Source organism: Mus pahari, chromosome 3 (assembly GCF_900095145.1).
Source record: "Mus pahari chromosome 3, PAHARI_EIJ_v1.1, whole genome shotgun sequence".
NCBI lineage: Eukaryota > Metazoa > Chordata > Mammalia > Rodentia > Muridae > Mus > Mus pahari.
The window spans coordinates 112,118,004-112,141,849 of record NC_034592.1 but is presented as its reverse complement, the minus strand read 5'-3'; the positions used below and the strand labels follow the sequence as shown (position 1 = coordinate 112,141,849).

The 23,846-nt window shown below is 41.0% G+C and overlaps 1 protein-coding gene across 1 annotated transcript; it reads left to right on the top strand.

Moving 5' to 3' along the window:
* On the top strand, positions 1–17,900 carry Zc3h8 (zinc finger CCCH-type containing 8). Its single transcript, XM_021194678.1, has 9 exons — positions 1–183; positions 3,929–4,022; positions 8,580–8,814; positions 10,621–10,754; positions 12,735–12,857; positions 13,227–13,338; positions 14,170–14,279; positions 15,200–15,241; positions 17,355–17,900. The coding sequence occupies exons 1-8, from the start codon at positions 107–109 to the stop codon at positions 15,230–15,232; spliced, it is 918 nt and encodes a 305-aa protein (XP_021050337.1). The 5' UTR covers positions 1–106; the 3' UTR covers positions 15,233–15,241; positions 17,355–17,900.
* Positions 17,901–23,846: the final 5,946 nt, after the last annotated feature.

The window sequence follows — 23,846 nt, the reverse complement described above, 5'->3', positions numbered from 1 at the left end:
GGGGCGGAGCGTGTGGCCCTTGGCGCGACTCTAGGTTACTTAGCCTCCGCTCGGCTGGTTGTTCAGTACCTGCTCGGCGTGGAGAGGAACGGTCCGTGTCTGAGTTATGGATTTTGAAAATCTCTTTTCAAAGCCCCCCAATCCGGCCCTCGGCAAAAAACCGGCCGCCGACCCTGAGGAAAGGTGATCCCCACATTTTGGTCCTTTGCAGAGGCACCGCCTGGGCTCCTCCCCCTCGCTCCTGGGAACCGGGAAGCCGGAGCTGGCGCGTGGGCCGAGACCGGAGCGGAGAGGTTGGGAGGGGAAGTAGGGTGGAAGTCGGAGTAGGGACTGCGGGCGAGGGCAGTGGCCAGGCGGCGGGAGGAGGCCCCAGCCTCTGAATCTGCCCCCAGGGACCGGCTGCTTCCCTTGCACGTGCGCTTAACGTGTTTGTGCTGTCACTCACCTCCGAGATGGCTTTGCCGGCACCTCGAGAGTTGAAGGATACATAGAACTCACTCAGAATGCGCCACCACTGCCCGGCCCATTTTTTAGTTTTTTGAGTTGATAATGCCCTCAAACCCCATCTCTCCTAAATCCTTGTCTTCTATGTTCTCTCTTTCCTCAGTGGAACCCTTGACACACATCCTTCTCGAGTTTTTGTTTTTGTTTTTTTCCCACCCTCATTAAGATAACATTACTGTAGCCGGGCGTGCTGGCGCACGCCTTTAATCCCAGCACTTGGGAGGCAGAGGCAGGTGGATTTCTGAGTTCGAGGCCAGCCTGGTCTACAGAGTGAGTTCCAGGACAGCCAGGGCTACACAGAGAAACCCTGTCTTGAAAAAACAAAACAAAACAAAACAAAAAAGATAACATTACTGTGTTGGGCTGGGCCTATTAATCTCAGCATTTGAAAGGCAGATCTTGGGAGTCTGGAACCACCTGGTCTAAATAGTAGGTTCCAAGCCAGCCTCGGCTACATAGGGGAAACTGTCTCAAGGGGAAAGAATATATGTAAATGTTCACTGCTTCGGCTCAGATACCTTAGTGGAAACTATTACTCTAATTGGGCTACCATCAAGAGCTTTGCTGTGTACTTAATGTGAAACTTTTTTTTAAAAGATTTGTTTTATGTATGTGAGTACAGTGTAACTGTATAGATGGTTGTGAGCCTTCATGTGGTTGTTGGAAATTGAATTTTTTTAAGGACCTCTGCTCGCTCTGGTCAACCCCTCTCAATCCGGTTGGCCCTGCTCGATCAGTCCCTGCTTGCTCCGGTCCAAAGATTTATTTATTATTATACGTAAGTACACTGTAGCTGACTTCAGACGTACCAGAAGAGGGTGTCAGATCTCATTACAGGTGGTTGTGAGCCACCATGTGGTTGCTAGGATTTGAACTCAGGACCTTCAGAAGAACAGTCAGTGCTCTTACCTGATGAGCCATCTCACCAGCCCTAATGTGAAACATCAACCTTACGAAGAAAGTGATGTTCTTGTTTTACAGATGAGAAAATTGAGGCATAGAGGATTAAGGTGCTCAAGTTAATTTATTACATATGAGTTCATCACCCAGCTTCTAAAGCAGAATTATTCATGGAAATTAAATCCTTTTGATACTGTGAAGAAATGGACACTTAATTACTTGCAGGTGATAACATATAAGAACAGCAAGAGAAATGAATTTTAATTTTTAACATGTATGAGAACTGAGTAAAATTTTAAAAAAATAGTTAACAGCTTGAACATAAACAATATACCCATTTACTAAAGTTTGGCTGAAATATGTAAGGGATACTTGGATTGACCAAAAGACAGGTGAAGATGGGTCTGAAAGTAAGGTGTCTATTTGTATTCCTGTTTTTCACTTTGCCTATAGGTCTTTTTCAAGGTTTTAGATTTTTCTCTTAGTTTGTCTTTTGCTTTTGCCTGTAAACTTTTTCAGTGCACTAAAACATGGGGTTTTTTGTTTTGTTTTGTTTTCATTTATTTTTATTTTATATGTATGAATGTTTTGCCTGCACCAGGTGTGTCCATTGTCCTTGGAGGCCAGAAGAGGAAACTAGTCTTACCTTTGGTTGTTAGCCACCAAATAGGTGATGGAAATCAAGCTAGGCCCTCTGGAAGAGCAGCCTAAACTACTAAGCCATGTCTCCAGCTTGAAACAGGGGTGACTTTGTTCATTTGAATATTCATTTATTTAAAACAACCTCTACTGGCAGAAGACACATCATTCTAGGCCATGGTGATAGGATGTAAATGAATAAAATACAGAAAAATACTGGTGGTCATGAGTTGTGTATTATTGAGGTGGACCACAGATACACAGTGCTTTAGATGATAATGAAAGCCATGGAGGAAATGAAAACTTGAGTGAGGAGTTAGGAGGCATCTGTGGAGTAAGAAGAATAGTGTTGTAGAGAGGATAGTTGAGGAAGAGTCTTACTGAAAGGTGGTTTTCATGGTATCCAGGTAAATCAGTTGAATGGGAAGTTGGCTGTTTGGTTGTTAAGGGCTTGATGTGGAGACTAGGATATTGGAATTAGCAGTATAAGATGATACTAGAAGCTGGAGGATTGAAAACCATCACAGAGAATGAAAGCTTAGAACGAAGAAAGGTGAGGACTGGCTTTGTTGAGAGTTGCAAAGATGGAAGAGCCAACCAAGGAGATTAAGAAGTAGCAACGGGGCATGGTAGCATACTTTAATTTCAGTACTGGGGAGGCAGAAGCTGGTGGATCTCTGAGTTTGAGATCAACGTGGTCTGCATTTCAAGACCCTCCTTTTTTTAGCAGCAATAGGGGGAAAACAAAACAAAACCCAGGACAGATCAGTGTTGCTGGAGCTGGCTTGCTGGCTTGTGAGTGGGTCAAGGACTGAGGGTCATGGTCCTGATGAAAGCATAGGGAGCAGTAGAATGACAGCCTGTGGTTTAAGGCACAGTTCTCCCAACTGTTATTTCCTATCCCTTCATCTTGGGTTCATTTTGAGTTCTGCTACAATAGTGGTTCTTAACCTTCCTAATGCTGGGAACCTTTAATGTAGTTCCTCATGTTATGATGACCCCCCCAACCACAAAATTATTTTTGTTGCTCCTTTATAACTAATTTTGCTGCTGATATGAATTATAATGTAAATTTCTGATATGTGACCCCTATGAAAGGTTTGTTCAACACCCCTCCTGCAAAGTTCTCACAGGTTGAGAACTGCTGTGCTAGAATATGCTCAGGAATTACCTCACATACTGTCTATGCTTGGTCAACTTCTTATGCCTGAGTTCTTCACCTTCTCGTTTGGGTATTTGTCTCCTAACCTCTGAAGGCCTCCTGCATTGTATCTGACACACCTTCTCTTTTACACTCCTTTCTGTTTAGTAGAAAAGTCCAAATCTAACGTAAGTGTTCCTTATATGTGTACCTGTATTAATTTTCTCCCAAGAAGATAGGAAACTCTCAGAAAGCAAGGGGACAGTTGGTCATTTTCCTTGTACCTTTTGACATGAGGCCTGACGTGTGGTGACTATTTGGTATTTTTGAGTGACTGGATTGAGGAATGACTGGTGATTTATGTACAAGCTACTTCTTATGCATTAAGATAATTTAATACAAAGTTTCAGTTTTACAGGTTATTCACATACATATTAACATTTATTGGTCAACACCATCATTGTTATTTTGAGACAGTGTGTCGCCCTGGCTGGCTTAGAACTTGCTATGTTATACTATACTATACTGCCCTGAAAGTCACAGAGATTACTGGCCTTTGCCTCCTGAGTGTTGGGATTACAGGACTGCACCATCATACCTGGCCTACATTGCTGTTTTTATTAATGTTGTTGTTATTGTTATAGAGAATTTAGACTTCAAATTTCAGATTTAAGACAAACCCAAGTGATGAATTTTAATGCTGTGCAATAAACCCTTTTGTGTTATTTGCTATTTTTGCTGCAGAATTGATGAAATAGATGGTACTGAAGTTGAAGAAACACAGACAGAGAAAGTCAAATGGAAAGTAAAGCGGGACTGTGAACAAATTCCCAAGAAAGTAAGATTCAGCTGGCTGGTTGAAGAGAGCTCTGGGTGGATGTGAGAGCATGAGGGAGCCTGTTTGTCTCACTGTATTCACAGTCAGGGCCCGTTACTTAGGTCAGGAAACTCAGTCATCTTCCAGTAACTTTCTTGCCCTTACCATCAGATGGAGAATGTGCTAGTATTGTAACAAAATCAGTTTCCCTGTTCCTGAAATGGATTATAAACTCTTTTCAATAACCTTCTTTCCTATCAACTTAAATGTAAAATTTAAGGTCTGATTCACTAACTCAACCTCTTTAGTAATTACTGGTTGAAAACCCAGATTAGTGTGACGGGGCTGCTGTTCCAGGACACAACATGGCAGGCAGTAAGAACAACACAAATGCAGTATCCTGTAGTTCTTGGGCTGGAGTCAAGTCTGAGAGCAAGGTGTTGGCAAGGCGGTTCTTTCCCGGATGTGTGAGGAAAGATCAGTTCCAGACCCCTCTGGTTTTCCATGACTGGGAAACATCCTCACCTCACCTGCCGTGATCTGATTTCCAAATAGGCCACACTCCAAAATGCTGCTAAGGATTGAGACATATGCATAAGGGCTTAGAGTTGGGGGGAGTGGAGTTCAGTCCATTACAAAGTCAGTATCTGCTCCTCTTTCTTTGTAAAATTTTGGGGGGATGCTGTAAATGTTGACATATTTCATAAGAATATGTTCATATTGGCAATAATGCTTGACAGACACAAATTGGCTGTATAAAACGAGCCAGGAGAGATGATGCCGTTGGCACACCTTCATCTCCCGGGGAAGCCTGTGAGCTACCACGTAAATACTGTCTTTGCGTTTATAACTGTCATGAAAAAGAACTGAGGCTCACATCTAGCAACTGCCCTTTATTATCCCACACGGGTAGTCCCACAGGCCTCACTCCTTCATGCCTACAGTTCATAATCTCTGTACTATTCCCCAGCAGCTAGGCAGGTAGCACCTTAAATTAAGTCTTAAAGTAATTTCCAAGAAGGTTATATGAAAAGATGGACACCCAGGTTATCCCCAAGCAGAGTCGCTTGAACCCAGGCACTTCAGTCACTAATACAAATATATGTCAGGTAAGGACTAACTTCAGGTACCCGGGTAAGCACTGCAGCTCAAGACAAAGCATAGCTGTTTCCTTCCTCCGTGCTAGCCCCTGACATGAGCAGTTCTGACCCAGATACTGATGGCTTCCTTGTTGTTTATAGTCTTGCTGCTTGTGTGTCATCACTAAGGATACAGAGTTTAAAATTCTTAAGTGTGTGTGCTCCCTCTTCTCTGCTGCAGCACAGTAGTCCATCATTTGAACACAGGACATCCTACTGCAGGCAGGCCTTGGGCTCGCCCTTGTTAGCTGTGCTCGCCCTTCTTCCACTTGGACCCTGCACATGCACTGTGTCTCACCCTAGGAGAGGAGCGGCTGGGTCCTCATGTGAGCAGTGTTGCCCTTGTGTTGATTCTTAACGTGTTAGGAAGGGCTCGTACCCGTTTTTATTCCCACCATGATGACAGAGACACTGTTGTTCCGCTTGAGGAAGATGCCATGACATCCCAGTTGTGATGTCCCTGTCGTGTCCCATTTGCAGCTGTGTTTTCGGAATCTTACTGTTGCTTAGCTATTCAGATCTTCCATCTGCCTTACTTCATTGAGGCTATCTGTGGGGGTCTGGTGGAGGTGATGGGGGTTGGTTTGTTTTCTTAATTTATAGTTTTTTAGGAGTAGTCTTCGGTCATCATTCTTGTATGTTATGTGTTGCAGACGCCTGCTTACTTGAGCTTAAAATGGCATGGTTTTAAAGTAGTTAGCTTTGAGAATATGTTCTCATATATTTCGTCCTTTGTGTATTGAACCTATTGTCTTGCATTACCTTCTAAAGCTTTATTTTACCTTCTCACATTGGAATTTATAATCTCTATGGTGTGCAGGCAACCCATCTCTCCATTCATTTTGTTATTATCATACCTACTTGTTCCAGAACCATTAGTTTATCGGTAAGGGGCTGTCTTGTCCCTGTGGTTTTACATTGTCACTCTTATTAAAATCAACTGTTTATGTTTAGTCTTCTCAACTTTCTGTCTTGTCCTCTGAATTATTTTATCTTTCCCCAGCAAGTCCTGGCACTTTTGTTTATTTCTTCTTTAAAGTATCTTGGTTATCTTTTTTTTTTTTTCAAGACAGGTTTCTCTGTGTAACTCTGAATATTCTGGAACTTTCTCTGTAGACCAGGCTGGCCTCAAATTCAAGAACCTACCTGTCTCTGCCTCTCAAGTGCTGTGATTGAGGATGTGTACCACCACACTACCCAGCTTGTCTTGGCTATTCTTATATATAGGTCCATCTATATACATTTAATTTGTCAGGTAGTCCTGGTAGGCTTTTCATTGGAAATATGTAAAATTTATAGATTATTTAGAAGGGAATTAGAATCTTTAGAATATTGTATAGTCTTTGTCTTAAATCTTTCTAAGCATTTTATGTGTGTGATTGTTGGCAGGAGCTCATGTGTGTGGAAGTGTGTGTCTGTATCTGTATGCATTCCTGGAAGCACCAGAGGACAACTTTAGATGTTGTTCTTCAGGCATTAGTCACTGGTGTGGTGTGGTAGGTGGGTGGGTGGTGTGTGTGGGGGTGGTGTGTGTGTGTGTGTGTGTGTGTGTGTAAGTAATATATTTATTGAGACAGGGTCTCTCACCTGGAGCTTACCAAGTGAGCTATTCTTGCTATCAGGTGAGCCCCATGGATTCTCTTATCTCTCATGTTCTGCTTTTTTCTTTCTTTTTTCTTTTTTTTCTTTTTTTTGGTTTTTCGAGACAGGGTTTCTCTGTATAGCCCTGGCTGTCCTGGAACTCACTTTGTAGACCAGGCTGGCCTCGAACTCAGAAATCCGCCTGCCTCTGCCTTCTGAGTGCTGGGATTAAAGGCATGCACCACCACGCCCGGCCTGCTTTTTTCTTAAGGTGGGTTCTGCGGCTTAAACTCAGGGACTGTGTTTGTAAAACACGCTCTTTCCTTACAGAACCCTCAAGTGTCCCAGAGTTTTTCTTTGCGAAGTCTTACATCTTAGCATACCTCTTTGCCAACTAAATAAATTAGAGACTAAAACCATAGTCTGTTGATAGGAGTAGGCTAACTTCTTTGTAAAGCATTTTAGTGAATCTTGGTGACTTGGTGCATTATAGTCTTGTCACAGCTAAGCACAGCAGAAACAGCTTCTAAACAAATGGGCATGACAGTTTCTAGTGAAACTTAACTTCATAAAGCTAGGTGGCTAAAGGAAAAGGCTGCAGTGGCTCACTCCTATACTTGAGAGGTTGGGGTGGGAGGATTGCTGTGAGTTTTAAGCCAGGGTGGGCCATATAGCAAGAGCCTGTCTTGGTTAAGTGAAAAAACAAAACAACTTTATGTCTAGAATGCATTGTATGTACCCATGTTGCTAAGTACAGACATCTTAATAACTGAAGCGTATAAAAAAAATTTTTTTTTCAATACAGGGTTTCTCTGTATAGCCCTGGCTGTCCTGGAATTTTGTAGACCAGGCTGGCCTTGAACTCAGAAATTCGTCTGCCTCTGCCTCCTGAGTGCTGGGATTAAAAAATATTTTTTTAAGACAAGATTTTGTGTAATTCAGGTTGGCCTTGAGTTACGTAATTGAGCTGCTCCTTGAATTTTTAATCTTCCTGCCTTCCCTCATGCTGGATTACAGACAAGTAAATACATTTGTGCAAATTCACAATCTTTCTTCAAATTATCATTAAAGGCAAATGTCATTGTAGTTTATTTGTTGCAAGTTTTGTTTTCTGTGTGTGTGTACACATACATGTACATGTATGCATGTGCATACGTGTGAAGGCCAGAGGTTGATGCTGAGTGGCTTCCTTGATTGTTCTCTACTTCAAGGCTGGTCGGTCGATCTCTCTCTCTCTCTCTCTCTCTCTCTCTCTCTCTCTCTCTCTCTCTCTCTCTGNATCTCGAGTTCACTGATGCACTTGATGCACTGTCCAGTGAACTCCTGGATCTGTCTGTCTCCATTCACCTAGTTCTGTCTCTTAGGGACACCTATGAGGTCACCACACCCAGCTTTTACATGGGTGCTAGGGGTCTGAACTTGCGTTCTCATGCCTGCATAGGAGAGACACTTGATGACTGAGCCATCTTCCTTGGCCTCCTTGTAGTTGGCTGGTTGTTTTTTGTGTATGTGTTTTAAAATTTATACTATTTTTTTTAATTGTGTGCACTTGAGTGCTGGTTTGCCTTCCAAGGCCGGAAGCATCAGGTTCTTCTTGAACTATACTTGCATGTGTGAGCTCTTGGACATGGCACTGGGATCCAAACTTGGATCCTCTGGAAGAGTAGTAGTATGTGCTCCTAACCACTGCGTCATTTCTCCAGCCCATTTTCAATTTTGCAAAAACTTAAGGTGTTTAAAAAAGAGTGTAGAGAATGCTATATGAAACCTGCGTATGCAAATGCAATAATGGTCAATTAATGACCATCATTCCTTATATATCTTAAGGTTTGAAATTTCAGTTTTCATCTTTACTTAGTTTAAGCACCTTGGAAATGCTGCAGCATCACCAAAGAGTTTGCCACGTAAAAAATCAAGAAGTAAGGACTATGACCCGTACAGTGACGGTGAGACATGCAGCCAGGGATCGGAAGACAATTTTGACAAAGAGCTTCAACAGTACATCCAAGCCAAAGAAATGGCAAACGCAGCTCACCCCTCACTGCTTCCTGAAGAGTCTGTGAAGAAAGCAGGAGCAGAATGTACCCAGCCGAGTAAGTGCTAAGCTGTTTTCCACTTACATTCATCTGCAGAGGCTGTCGTGCTTGTGTCTGTACTGGGATGAGTGTTTTATCACCTGCTCTGGCTCTTAGGATGAAAAGGTGACTTTTGTTGTTCTTTATGTCAGATACGAGATTGCTTGATGTGAGACAGATTCCAAGACTTGGTTGCTTGACATATAAATGCTTATTTTGTAGGCGACACTAGGCAGCTGCTAGTGAGCTATCAAAGTGTGTCTCTATCAGAAGTTTGAATCCCCAGCTTCTGCATGTATGAAAGATGAGGCTGTGCCTGTTCATATGATTCTCATTTAAAGAATTGACTGACTGGATGATCGTGTTTGTCTGTGTCCATATATTTTTAAGTGCTGGGGATTGATCATCCAGGCCTCATTTGTACTAAGGAAATATGCTACCACAGAACCATATCCCTAGCATGAAAATGTATTTCTTTTTTTTTTTTTAATTTTTATTTTTTAAATTGAAATTATTATTTTAAATTGCTAAAATGGGATTTGGCCATAGACATTCATTTCTTTCATTTCTTTCTCTCTCTGTTTTCTTTTTACTTTTTTGGGGGTGGGGGGACTGGGTTGCTCTGTGTAGCCTTGCCTGTCATGGAACTTGATTTGTAGACCAGGCTGGCTTGGAATTCAGAGATCATCCTGAACTCTGCCTCTCAAGTTCTGGGATTAAAGATGTATGCCACAAGCACCCAATTTAAATGAAATTCTTAATGTTTTTCATTTACTGTGTTTCCTCCAAGTGTTTCTTCTATTCAAAGTACGTCTATAGGTAAACATAGTGTATATGGAACATTTTCTTTTTCTTTCTTTCTTTTTTCTTCTTTGCAGGGGTTGTGATATGTTGAGACGGGGTCTTATCTAGCCCAGGTAGTCTAAATCTTGCTGTGTATCTGAAGTTCGCTGTGAACTCCTGAGCCTCCAACTTCAGTGTCCTCAGGGCTGGGCTGACAGCTGTCCTAGTTTGCTATATATTGCTGTGATAAAACACCATGCAGCCCTTGAGGAGGAAAGGGATGGAGTCATGTTACATACTTCTGAGTGATAAACAGTCCATCACTGAAAGAAGCCACGCACGGCAAGAAGTGAAGCAGAGACCGTGGAGGAGCTCTGCTTACTGGCTTGCTCCTTATGGCTTTCTCAGCCTGCTTTCTTAGACCATCCAGGTCCACCTATCCAGGGTGGCATCACCCGCAGTGAGCTGAGCCCTCCACATCAGTCATTAACCAACAACATGCCCTACAAACTTGTCTGCAGGCAGTCTGATGGAGTTATCCTACCACCTGAGGTGCCTCTTCCCAGATAATTATAGTTTGTGTCAAGCTGACAAAAAAAAACCAGCCAGCACCAAGTATTTACCACCATCTTCAGCTTTATGACATATTTTCAAGGGAAAAAATCTATAATAAGTGAGATCCTAAACTTGTGTAGTTTTTTCTTCTGTAAAACTGTGGTCATTCTAATTATATCCGTCAGGTGCTGGTGTCTTCAAATAATTCTGGTCTGTGGCTGGCAAGATTGATTTAAGTCATTGTTTTGCTTTTGTCTCCCATCAAACTCTTCTTTTCAAAAACAATGCATTTGAATTGGGATGTTAGAATTCTCCTTTTTTGCCTCATAATAGCAAAGCTCCTAGTCAGTCAGGGCTCTGCTGTCACACCAGTTTTCCTTCACTGAGCTCCAGAGTTCCCCTGCGTCATTATAAGGCATATGTTGGAAGGTTAAACTGATGTCGTACCTTTATGCTGTTTTAAAAAATGAACTTGCTTGTTTTTAGCTGCCAAACACAAAAATAAAAAATCTAAAGCTGGTCACAAGAAAGTTAAACAGAAGAAAATGAAGCGAAAGTGGCCTGGCACTGGAGACAAAGGGTCAAGTGCCTTGCTGAAGAACAGTGGCTCCCGAGAACAGGTACAAGAGTTGTCTTGTAGGAGTATGTCTTCAGGGTGCTTATCTTTCACTTCAGCTTCTGGAAGTGCTCAGTGATGTGGGGAGGCAGGACCATCCCACATAGCAGGGTTCTGTGAAGACTTGACCCGAAGCTGACTCTGGTCGCCCTTCTACCACTGCTTCCTCCCTCTTAGCACTGGCTGCCAGCACCCATTTTTCAGCCTCTATGATTTCCCTGTTGGCCTGAAACATGAGTGCATCAGCCTTTTGGTCTGTGAGTGTTAGACCATCACGATCTATAGAAAACTGGGAGGCAAAAGGAAACAGCCTTAGAAACAGTTGAAAGGCCATACAGTCCTGCACAGTGTATATACTTCAGTCCTTCAGCCTTTGGACTGATTACTTCTGGAAGTTAAAACAGCTGTTTGTGAGCTTTGGCCTTACCAAGTCTCACAGTCCTGCTCCTGGTACTTTGATTTTGCTTTGTAACGATCGTTCCTTAGTATGCATATGTACTTCAGCATAGAACAGTAAATGACTTCTCTAGACTCTGATTTTCTGAAGACTTTTAAACTGAATGGCAAGCTTTTTATTCAGCTTGGACACAGGGTCAGTAGTTTGAGGAGGTTAAAATATTAGAATGCCAAGTGTTAGCTGAGCATGGCTGTGAATGCCTTGTAGTCCCAAAGGCTTAGGAGTGGAAGTGGGAGTTTAAGACTATCCGGGGTAGCAGTGAGATCTCATAGCAAAAGGGGTGGGGGTGGGAGATACCAAATATTAAAGATTGAAATAAACTTATATAAAAGCAGTCCTTTCCCCCATATTTTACAAGTACGGAATCTGAACTCAGCGTTTAGATGGCTGACTGTCCCACACAGGGCTGAACTTGGTTTCCTAACCTCTCTTCTATGACTTAATAGTGACTCAAATGATTCTTCACGCAGAACTGGCAGCCCTTCTATATGCAAAGCAAGTTCTAAACCTGTGTTAGAATTTCATGGCAGAATCATTGAAAACCAAAGATTTGAACTGTATGTTTTTATAGTCTTAATAAATTAATAACTTGATATTCGTGCAAAGCAGGTAATTAGGACATGCACTAGCTCCTTAATTGCACATACCATGTTGCTAAAACCATATTTACTACTTAGGCATGCAGAAGTTCTAAGCTCTGTCACAAGTTAACACATTAAAAATAGTTTTTATTTCTAAAGTGCTAAAATAGATTTTATGATTATTATTTCCTTTTTAAATATTAAACTGTGAACATATGTCACTGGAGCTAGAGATCTCCCACTGCTTCTTGTTAGTTGTAATTCCCAGCTTCGTTTCCATAATTCTGAAGCTCTTTTTTTTTTTTTTTTTTTTTTAAGATTTATTTATTTATTTATTTATTATGTGTAAGTACACTGTAGCTGTCTTCAGACACACCAGAAGAGGGCGTCAGATCTNGTCTTCAGACACACCAGAAGAGGGCGTCAGATCTCACTGTGGATGGTTGTGAGCCACCATGTGGTTGCTGGGATTTGAACTCAGGACCTTTGGAAGAGCGGTCAGTGCTCTTACCGGTTGAGCCATCTTGCCAGCCCTTAGATTTCTTTTTATCACAAGAAATATATTTTCATTTTTTTAGTTTTCTTGAATTCGTTTTTACAGAATGAGGGTAAAAGTACAATAAGATAATCAAGTTTTATCAATTTATTCAGTGGTTGAATTCTATTAAAAGTGATGTGCATTCATTTATAAACTGATATACCAAAGTTCAACTCTTGAAGGCCCTTTTAGAAGAGCCAGGGACTTGCTGTATGTATAGCTCAGGCTGGCCTTGAACTTGAACCCTGCTTCAGCCTTGGTATGCTGAAACAGTGCATTGGTCACCATGAGCATCTATCAGACATTCTAATGTAGTAAAAGTAGTTTAAACAGTTTTGTAAAGCAAAGTGAGATACTTAATTTTCTTTCTCTCTCTCTCTCTTTTTTTTTTTTTTTTTTGTATTATAGACTGATGAACCTGAAGAGAAGCAGCCCCGGGTGAGGATGAGTCAAGGCTTTATCAACCAACACACGGTGGAACGAAAAGGGAAGCAAGTTTGCAAATACTTCCTTGAAAGGAAATGTATTAAGGTATGAGAGTGTATAAGCAAAAAGACACCACAGTGTAGTCATGGCAGGAGTGCTCTAGAACTGCCATCTCCGTGTGACAGCCTTAAAACTTAACTGGAAGTTTTAAAACCTCTTTGCTCTTGGAAAAACTTCAGTTTGAAAATTAGTAAAGTGCTTTATGTTTTTAAAGGTTATTTATTAAGGATGCTTTACATTGAAAATGTTTTAGGAAGTTTTAGAAGTGCAGCAGGCTAAGTCATGTGCTCAGATGCTAGCTACTCCAGATTCTTACTGGACTTGCTTGCTCATTTGAAGTTTAGTAGGAGTTAAGTTAGTTAAGGTGCAAAGGTCTAATTGTGAGACATAACTTGTCCTTATTCTTACGCCCAGGGAGACCAGTGTAAGTTTGATCATGATGCAGAGATAGAGAAGAAAAAGGAAATGTGTAAGTATTATGTACAAGGATATTGTACCAAAGGAGAGAACTGCCTGTATTTACATAATATCCTTTGTCACAAAGTTCCCTGCACTCTTCATAGAACATGAAAGATACAGACTTCAATAAACTACAATTGTTGCTGTAACAAAGGTGCTCTATTTAAGCCCAACTTGCTATCAGAGTGATATTATTGTATATGCTTTTGAGTGGACCTTTCAGAAAAACCTCTTAAAGTAGAGGTCTGTTCTGCTCTTGATGGGTGGTGGAAGATTTGACCTAGTCAGACCCAGGAGAATAATGTTATTTCTGCTGTGATAGTGTCTAATTGAGTCCGTATTCATATAGAAAAGTAGAGATGGTTTATGGAGGTTCCTTTAACCTGCAGGCAGCCTTAGTTCTAATGACCAAACTTGTTATGAAATCATGAAATACAAGCATTTACAGTAATAACACCATCAGTCACACAGAAGTTGTTTCTTTTTAGTCACACACTATAGAAGTCTCAGATTTAACTTGACATTTCTTAGATGATGCTGTTGTATGAATTGGTCCTATTTTAACAAACCTAATACATAAAGGATCCAAATTTGTAAAACCTGCTGCTGTCATTGAGTTTACTTCACCTCATTCTCAAAGAACATTTTACAATAACCACATCTCAAAGTAACTAAAATACATTTCTTTCATCTGTGAGTGAGATTTGCCTGTGGTCCATTGAGGCTTTATGTGACAGAGAAAAGATTGTCTTTCTGAAATGAGACTTTTTATTGTCTCATATTTTAAATAGAAAATTCAGTGATTATACTGGTAGGAAAGATTTCGAGGATAGTTACTAAATTAATAATGAATCATTTCAATTGGATAAAATTATTATTTTCCTTAACACTGTGCCACGTGAATACCCTTGCAAGTTTTATCACACAGGAACCAAATGTTATCAGGGCGATCACTGTAATTTTTCTCATGCCCCACTGACTGCTGAAACACAAGAACTATTGGCTAAAGTAAGTACAGTGGTAATCTTGTTTTTCTTTTTAAAAAGATTCTATTTGGATGGAGGATGACATTTGAAAAGACACTTTTCTTTAAGAAGAGCACCTTGTAGGCTACTGTATGATAATTTGCGTTTACTTAGGTTTGGAGGTTACTTTATTCTTTTATTGTCACTGAAAGAAAGAGTAATATTCATTGATAGTATGAATTAGAATGGTCTTAAACTCTTCTATATAGTCAGCAATTTAAATTTTTATGTACTCATTGTGTGTGTGCAGGCTGTGGCAGTCAGAAGAGACCCTGGGGAGTTCTCTCCTCACTTGGGTCCTAGGATCAAGCTCGGGTAGTTGGGCCGGGCAGCAACTGCTTTTACTCACTGAGCCAGCTCTTCACTCCAGTTAGCAACTTTTCGTGCCTATTTTAATCAAGAAAAGGAAATAGAGACATACATGAGTGTGGAAGGGAAGTCAAGAGTCATGACTGACAGACATTTTAGTTATGTTGAAGACTGGTTAGATATCTTCTTCAGAAGTTCTTAGTCTATGAGAAAGGTTATTGTGAAGTTCTAGTTATTGACACTTTGTTTCCTTAGATTAGTTGAGAGTAGTCTCTCCAAATTTAGATTTAAGTAAATGTGAAAATAAGCCACCTGTGCCCAAAGCTGCTTGAGCATAGACAAATATGAGGAAGTCAGAGGTGTGTCGGCAGGTGCTCATCTCTACAGAGGGAGGGTACGTGGAGCCACAGATCATACCAGATTCTTATTTATGAGACATTTGGGTTTTTTATTTCTTTTTGTAATACCAAATACTGTTAGGCTGAATGTTATTAGGACCATTTGAGAAGTATAAGATAGGACAGTGTACCCAGTAGGTATTAGTAAATAAAAAAATCACACAGGATTTTATATTGTTTGCTTTTTCTGTATTAGGTTTTGGATACTGACAAGAAATCATGTAAATAGACTAAAAAGGTAAAAGTGATGCTACTAATTTTTTTTATTCTTTGAACCATCTCTTGAAATTTGGATAAAAGCCTTAATAGAGGTTTTCCTGTCTTCAAGTTAAAGTATTTCTTTCCCTTCTTTCCTCAATAAAAATATGTGCATATGTTGCTCCTATGAGTTTGCCTGCCATGTGGTTTTGTTTTTTGTGTTTTAGGTTGTTTTGGGGGGGGGGGCCTCCATGTGGGATGTGTGTGTCTGTGTGTGTTTAATTCTCTTTCTTTAGTTCTGTCTGTTTGACTTTTGAGAGAGGATCTCTCTTTGTAGTGCTGGCATGTAGTGCATGGAACTTGGTGGCATTGAACACACAGAGATCCACCTGTTTCTGCCTTTTGAGTGCAAGGATTAAAGATGTGCAGTGTCACATCTACCCTTACGTAGCACTTTATTCTGTGACTGTGATAATTAAGTGTCAGTAATAGGGATTTAGATAAGTTTTACCTTTTTGAATGCACATTGCTACTGTAATTCTTTATAACTGTTTCTTGGTATAAATTTGCAGCAGTTACTCAGAGTCTGTACCAAGGAGTAGAAGTGTTTTGTAACACTTTACATTCCTGTAAGCTATAGAATTTCTGTTCCAACCTTGTTAATACTTTGTACTTGACTTTTCCCCTACCTTAGTGGATGTAAAAAATGGCGTCTTGTGGCTTATTTGAAGGAAATCCAGCATCTTGGGCCTACAGGCCCTTCAATTTCCTTGTTAGTGTAATACACTTTACTGTCTTTTGACAAGGTTTTTATTCACCTGGTTGTCTGTTTGCATTGCTTTTATATATTCCTCAAATTCCTTTGTGTCTTCCCAGTTTGTAGGCTCCCCCCACTCCCTGTCATGCAACAATCTCCTCCAGCATTGCTTTGGGTACTTAGGGTCTCTTAGATTCTATATATGAATTTTTAGGAAAATGATTTCATTGAACATGTGGATTACTTTGGATAGTAGTAACAGCTTAATAATATTGTCTTCATATCTGTGAGGTTTGTGTTGTTTGTAATGTTACAAGTGTTTTCCTTAAATGTGTGTATGTACCACAGTCAGGCCTGATGCCCTCAGAAGGCAAAGGAGGATATTGGATCCTCTAGAACTGGGGTTACATGTGGTTGTGAGCTGCAGTGTTGGTGGTAGGAAGCAAGCCTGGGTCCTCAGTCAAGAACAAGGATTTTTCATTGCTGAGCCAACTCACCAGTCTACATAACTGTGAACTTTTCATAAGAAGTGATTTTAGATCCGAATCTTGCTTTTCCAGTGTGATGGTGTATCCAGGACTTGCTATGGTTTCTGTTGCTTATGTTTTTATGCTTGCCTCCCACCATCTGGTTATCTCTAGTGCTACCTGCCCTCACAATATCTGATTGGAACCTGTCCTTCCTGTGATCTTAGTTGTGTCAGAACTCCTCAGAGTTCAGCTGTCTGTGTAATCCTTTGATCCTGAGATCCTGGGTGTGTCAGAGCTCCTGGGAGTCAAGCTGCCTCTGGGACCCTGAGATCCTTGTGTGAGCAAGCTCCTGAGATCCTGGGATCCTCTGATCCTCTGATCCTGGGCATGTTAGAGTGCCTGGGAGTGGAGCTTCCTCTGGGTATTGTGTGATTGGATGCAGAGTTCACACCCAAGGTCTGCCTCTGTGAACTTTTCGATGTACTCATAAAGGAGTTGTTATATTTCCATTCAATTCTATTGTTATTAATATAGTCTTTTTAAAATTTTTATTGTTTTTACTTTTTTTGTTAAGAGGGGTCTTTCTATGTAGTCCTGGCTCTCCTGGCATTTGCTGTGTAGACCAGGCTGGTCTAGAACTCACACAAACCCCCTTGCTTTCCCCCCCAAGTGCAGGGATCAAAGGATCAATATAGTTTTGGGTTCGTTCTTTACATCATTTTAGCTTTGTGTTTTCTGGATTTGTGTTTAGTTCTTTCTAGCTTTAGATTTTGTGTTTCAATTCAAGGTGTTCTTTCAATTTTCCCCAAGAGGGATATTTAACTCATTTTGGATTTTGTTTTTGTCTGCTGCATGGATGTGTCTGAGGGATGGTGGTGATTAAGTTGGTAATCTTCACAAGCCGATGTGTTTCTTTTCTTCTGCAGTGTGTAGAGGACAAATCTATTCCCGTTCAGGACTTTTGAAGACTGATGGTTTGGAATAGTTCGTAAGGTTCCTCAGTTAATGCACCTTCCTGTGTCATCGTGATCATGTGCAGCACCTGTTCGACTCGCACAGTGGTGGATCCAGTGTTCAACCGAAGGGTGGTTCTACACTGGGCCAGGAGAGGAGCATGTGCGTGCTGGCTGGAGCTCAGTGCTGTGCTATGCTACGTTGCAGATATCTCCTCCAGTCGAGAGTTACGATTGAGCAAGCACAAAATAGGCAAAGAGTGGTTAAGGGAGGATGGGAGGACTATCAGGAAGGGTGATGACAGAGCTGCTAGGAGATTATTTATTGGGGTAATAAATAAGTCACACTTCTACGTGTCAGTAAATACTTTGCACAATGTTTTTAGCAGTAATTCAGAGTTCCACTTTATGGTTTAGCATAAAATGTGGTTCTATGGTCTCTTGAAAAACATATTTCCTGTTGGATATTTATTTCTAATTATTACTGTTATAAATAAAGTGGGATGATATTTCTTGCTATGGTGTTTTCATACTTGATTCTCTTAACCCTTGTGTTAATAAAATATAAGAGTATTTACTTTGGGCTGGTGAGAGATGTGTTCAGTGGGTAAAAGTGATTGCTGTGCAAGTTTGACAACCAGTGTGATTCCCAGATGCCATGGCAGAAGGAGGGAACTAGCTTCAGAAAGTTGTCCTCTGACCTCCACATGCATGTCATCACACATGTATGCCTGTGCTCACATGTATCGTGTTTGTGTGCAACACATACACAAGTACTATTGTTTAAAGAATGTCTTTCTCATTGGTTCTAACAGTGATCAAATTATATACTTCTATAAAATATAAATGTGGAGGCTGGAGAGATGACTCAGTGGTTAAGAGCATTGTCTCCCTTCCAGAGGTCTAGAGTTCAGTTCCCACAGCCATCTGTAATGGGATCTGATGCCCTCTTCTGTTGTGTCTGAAGACAGCTACAGTGTACTCATATGTGTGTATGTGTGTTTGTGTGTGTGTACATACATATATGTATATATATATATATGTGTGTGTGTATCTATATCTATACATATATATATATAGAGATGTATACATATACATAGATATATACACATATATATACATATATATATATATATATATATGTACATACATATATAGAGAGGGGGGGCTGGAAAAATGGCTCAGTGGTTAAGAGCACTGTCCGTTCTTCCAGTGGTCCTGAGTTCAATTCCCAGCAACCACATTGTGGCTTACAACCATCTATACTGGGATCTGATGCCCTCTTCTGGCTTGCAGTTATACATGTAGATAGAGATTCATATACATAAATAAATCTTAAAAACATAAATGTGTGTTTTCAGGATGTCTTGAACACAGCATATAACAATACTTTCCAAATATAGATTCTAAATATACCATGACACTGTTGTATTAGTTTTTTGGGGTTTTTTGTTTGTTTGTTTGTTTTTAGGAAAAATAATAGCACCCTTCTGTTATACAGAGTTCATCATTCTAGAGACTGTACTTAGCAGAATCTTGTTGGAAATACAAGCAAAGATTATTTTGTAATTGGAGGCTACCAAATCAAAGGTAAAGTGCTCATGCTCCAACTCTCAGATGACTTAAGGATACCAGAATAGATCCCTGGAAGCTCAGGAGGTCGTCTGAGGGTTGGTGTCTGCTCAATGTCCTGTAGCTGCTTGCTGTGTTGATTGGTCTCCTTCCCCGCTGTGGCTAAAGAACATGACCAGACAGTGCCTAGAAGCTACTCAGAAAAATTCCAGAGGAAACCTGGCACTTTCAGAGGAGCTGTTAGAGAACCCTTAGGTAGAAAATTGTGCAAAGGAGTGTTGCTACTACATACATTTTATCTTCTCTGAAGATCATTTTCAACTTTAAGGAGTGAAAATGACCCATCCAGTGGTTTATTTAAGACCAAGAAGAGCTTATAGGAGCTTTGAAGTCATAGAAGTTTGTCACCAACTCACTTTTCAGTGAGGTGTTTTGAAGCAGTAAGCAGGTCGGTGAGATCTGTTAACTTGGTTTCAGTCAGCTTGGCACTGTCTTAGATACGCCCTGTACCTCCGCACTAGGTTTTGTGCCTCTGGCCTGGGTTACTGCAGCTCCTTCAAAGATACTGTCTTCTCTTTTCTTGCCCACAGTTAACTGGTTCCCGAGGGAATCGTTTCCTGATGTATTCTTTCAGCCATACCTTCACCATGTTGCATCCACCCTGGGTCAAGATACACCTGTCTGCCTGGTTTTTAGAGTGTTCTATAAGTAGTTTGACCATTACAGCCATAATCATAGAAGAACTGGTTCATTAAAAACTGTCATCTAAGGCTACAGAGAAGCTCAGCAGTTCAAATTTTCATCTATATGGTGACCCACAACCATCTACGACTCCAGTTTCAAGGTATCCAATGGCTTCTCTGGGTACCAGGCACACATATGGCAGATACACAGATATACATGCCTCCGTATTCACAAAGGCCTTCGTGCATTAGTTCCGTAACTACTGAAGTTATTAGATTTGTACTTAAAGATTCCACAGATGTCTCCGTGTCCACATTCTGTCACAAAATGTAAAGAAGCAACACCAGTGCTATGATCTCAACCCCAGAGTTCCTGCTTTACTCTGGGTTGATGTAGACTTAACCTACTCCTATAGGAATCTTTGTGGATGGAGACAAGCTCATTCTAAAATTCACATGAAAGGACAGTGGAAACAGAATAACCAAAGCAACCTTAAAAACAGTGCATTTGGGATTGAGGGTCGGCACAGTGGTAGAGTGCCTGGCTAGCGTGCACGAGGCCCTGGGTTTCACTCCCACTACTACACTCACACAGAAAGTGCAAAAAGGCACACTACCCAAATATAAGAGTTAACTTGGTCACAGTAATCAAAACAGACTGGCACGCGTGGTGATGCGTGTGTACTAGAGAGGCCTCAATTATCAACCTGATGCCGACTAGAGTCATCAGAGGAGATCCTCAGCTGAGGAATTACCTAAATCAGACTCAGGAGAGGACACATATGAGGGGCAACTAAGTGTCTTCATTGTTAACAATGCAGGAGAACTCAGCCCACAGTAGTGGCACCATCTCTGGGCAGGTAAATCTGGCCTCTAAAAGAAAACTAGCCAGATAGAGCCTGTGGATAAGCCAGCAAGCAATATTCCTTCATGTTTTCTGCTTCAAGTTTCTGAGTTTCTACCTGACTCTCCTCAATTGTGGACTGTGACCAAATAAACCCTTTCCTCTCCAAGTTGCTTTTGGTCTGTGTTTGTCACAACAACAGAAATGAAAGTAGAACACTGGGATCTTTATTTCTTTGGGGTTTAGTACACTAGCTAGTCCTTTTGTGTCTGCCCAAGAGGTCCCTTTAATATCTCTTATAGGGTGGTTATTGCTGGGTTGTTTGTCTCTATTTCTTCTTCCTTGAAGAACAGTCTTGCTTAGTTGGCAGGTTTCTTTTTACTTTGATTTCTGAATATGTCAGTCAATTGCCATTAGGCCTTCATGGCCTCTGATATGATCTGTCAATTTTACTGAGGTTCCCTTCACCTTGAAGACCTTTGCCAGTTTGAAACTTGTTTGGTTCTGTCTGCATCTGTGTCTAGGTGTGAGTCTCTGAGTTTGGCCTATTTGTAGCTGTTTTAGCTTCTTTGATGTACAGGTTCGGGTGTGTTACCAGATTTAGAAACGTTCCAGTCATTTTTTCAAATATCTTTTCTCCCCTTTCTCTTTCTTCTCTTTCTAGAACCTTCAGTGTTAGCAGTCAGCTGCCTGAGATCTTCCAGCTCTACCCAGATAGGCAAGGAGTTCTCCAAGTGCCAGCATACTGGGGCTTTTGAGTGCAAGATGCTAGAGTTGGACCTGTGGACCCAGAAGCTCACTGCTCCAAACCCGGAGAGCTAGGTCCTATTGCTTCCGCCTTAGAAGCTGATATTTAAAGCTCTGCACGCTCATGTTGGAGAGGCTGGGCTTTAATCAGCAATGGTCTTCTTACTGTGTCAGCTATTGTCTGTGCTTCTCAACTTAGATCAGCATGGATGACAGCAGTTACAGTATGAAGCTCTCATACAGACGTAGGTGCTGACACCTTTAGGCCCATGGCAATGTTACAGCTCTTAGACATAGGATGCCAAGATCCAGTGTGCTGGGCATTTCAGGCATGGCAGCTCTCTTGCAGCAAGCAGGACCCCCGGTTTCCCTTGTCTTTGTTACTTCTGCCTCCCAGTTATGATCTCAGAAATGACCGTACATATAAAAAGAATTAATTAAAAATATATTTAGGGCCGGAGAGATGGCTTGGCCCTTAAAGGCTAGCTAGCTCACAACCAAAAAGTATATATGTGCATGTGTATGTTTATATATATATATATATATATATATATATATATATATATATATATATATATATATAATGTTTCTCCAGGAAAGAGATCTTGCAATGCAAAGGAGACTTAATTAGTAAGTACCTTATGTAACTGATCACACTTCCTCTGAGGAGGTATGTGAGCCTAGTTAATATGTCAACCATGACACATGATAGAGATAGGCGAGCAGGGCATATGTGACTCAAGCCATGTGGCCAGCCATTCTTTTTCTGGGTAGGGGTGTAGACCTTACTCAGAGTGTGACAGGGAGACCTGATGTCATCAGGCTGCCTTCTACTCCTGGAATGACAAGGAGGCTGGGTGGCCTGTTTCCTGCCTGTGTGACATGACATAGACATCACCTTCAATGTGACCCAATAGGCAGTTACATCTCTGCTTTACTTTGGTGCTTAAGCAGCGTGCCCAAGCTGGCCACAGGTGAGAGGTCATGGTCTTTCTGGGCCAGTCCTCTTAATTCTCAAGAATGCAGCACCATTTTTCAAAACTTGTCTAAATGAGTATCTCACTGTCTGATTTTTCATTTTAATTTTTAAATTTTTTAAAAAAAGATTTATTTATTTTATATGTATGAATGTTCTGCTTGCATTGATGTATGTGCATTTGTGCCTGGTGCCCCTGGAGGCCAGAAGAATGCACCAGTCCCCTGGAACCGGAGTTCAGATGGCTATTAGCTGCCATGTGGGTACTAGGAATTGAACCTGGTACTCTGGAAGAAGAGCCAGTGCTGTTGACCACTGAGCCATCTCTTCGGCCTTTATGATTATGTCTTAAAACAACCTGACCTCTATTCCCACTGATAACAGCAGCACCAGGAGTTAAGAGTGTTAAACAGTTGCTATTGGTTGTTTTGACCAAGTAACCCTACCAGTGAATGCATTTGTACAACCTTGTTTTGTTTTTCAGTGTTGGGTTCCAACCCAGGAACATGTGTATGTTAGATGTCAGGCCAGTTTACACCCGCAGCCTCCAGGACTGGTCACACAGAGTGAGTTCTTAAGACTGGTCAGATGAAGTCAGTCCCTACATGTGCAGCTTTTTCAGTAAGTCAAACAGACCAAGTAATGGCACTCTGCGAGTGGGATGCTCCAAGTGTGGGCTGGCCACCCCAGCAGCTGTTACTAGGTGTTTTCATAGCCGTGAAGGGCTGGACTGGGGATTAGAGAAAGGGGGGTAAGCGACATTTCACCAACTTTCATATGTTTCGCTTGTATACATCCTCTCCAAATTCTTCTTTTTTAAAAAGAGATGCATTTTCTCTATTTATGTGAGTACACTGTAGCTGTCTTCAGACACACCAGAAAAGGGCATCAGATCCCATTACAGATGGTTGTGAGCCACCAAGTGGTTGCTGGGAATTGAACTCAGGACCTCTGGAAGAGCAGCCAGTGCTCTTAACTGTGGAGCCATCTCTCCAGCCCATTCTCTTCAAATTTTTATAAGCTGTTAGTTCATTTTCAGAATTCTGGAAAACTTTATTTTGACCACTTTACCAGTTCTCAAGCCTTTCATAGACGAGTCAGAGTTTTACAAATCCCCTCCTTTTTGCCATTCCAGAAATAGAAAGCCTCATTCATTTTTCAGTATTATCTGACCTTACCAGAAAATTTAGATGTCTGTGATGACATCTGATTTTTTAAACATATTTATAGACATATTTTGTATAAACAAATATGTATAAAATAAATGGAAAAAGAAGTGTGTGTGTGTGTGTGTGTGTGTGTGTGTTTCTGGATAAAGACTGATTGTGTGCTGGACTCCAGGACTTTAATTTCAGAAGCCTCTTCCCCTGCCTGGCATGGCCAGGCTCATCTCATGGGTATTGCAGTCCCACACAGAAGCATGAGACAGTAAACAGTCACCAGTCTACATGTGACTATTGGCAGGAAGCTCTTGTCTCCTGTGTCTTTCAGATCTTTATACTTTTCTTGGATCCAAGATTTTAAAACTATCTTTTAAAGAGACTCCATAAATAAGAAATGGTTTTATAATCCCCATGACTCTTAAAATAAACATATATTTTACATCCTAGATATATCCTATGCAAAAATATCCTACATGTAGT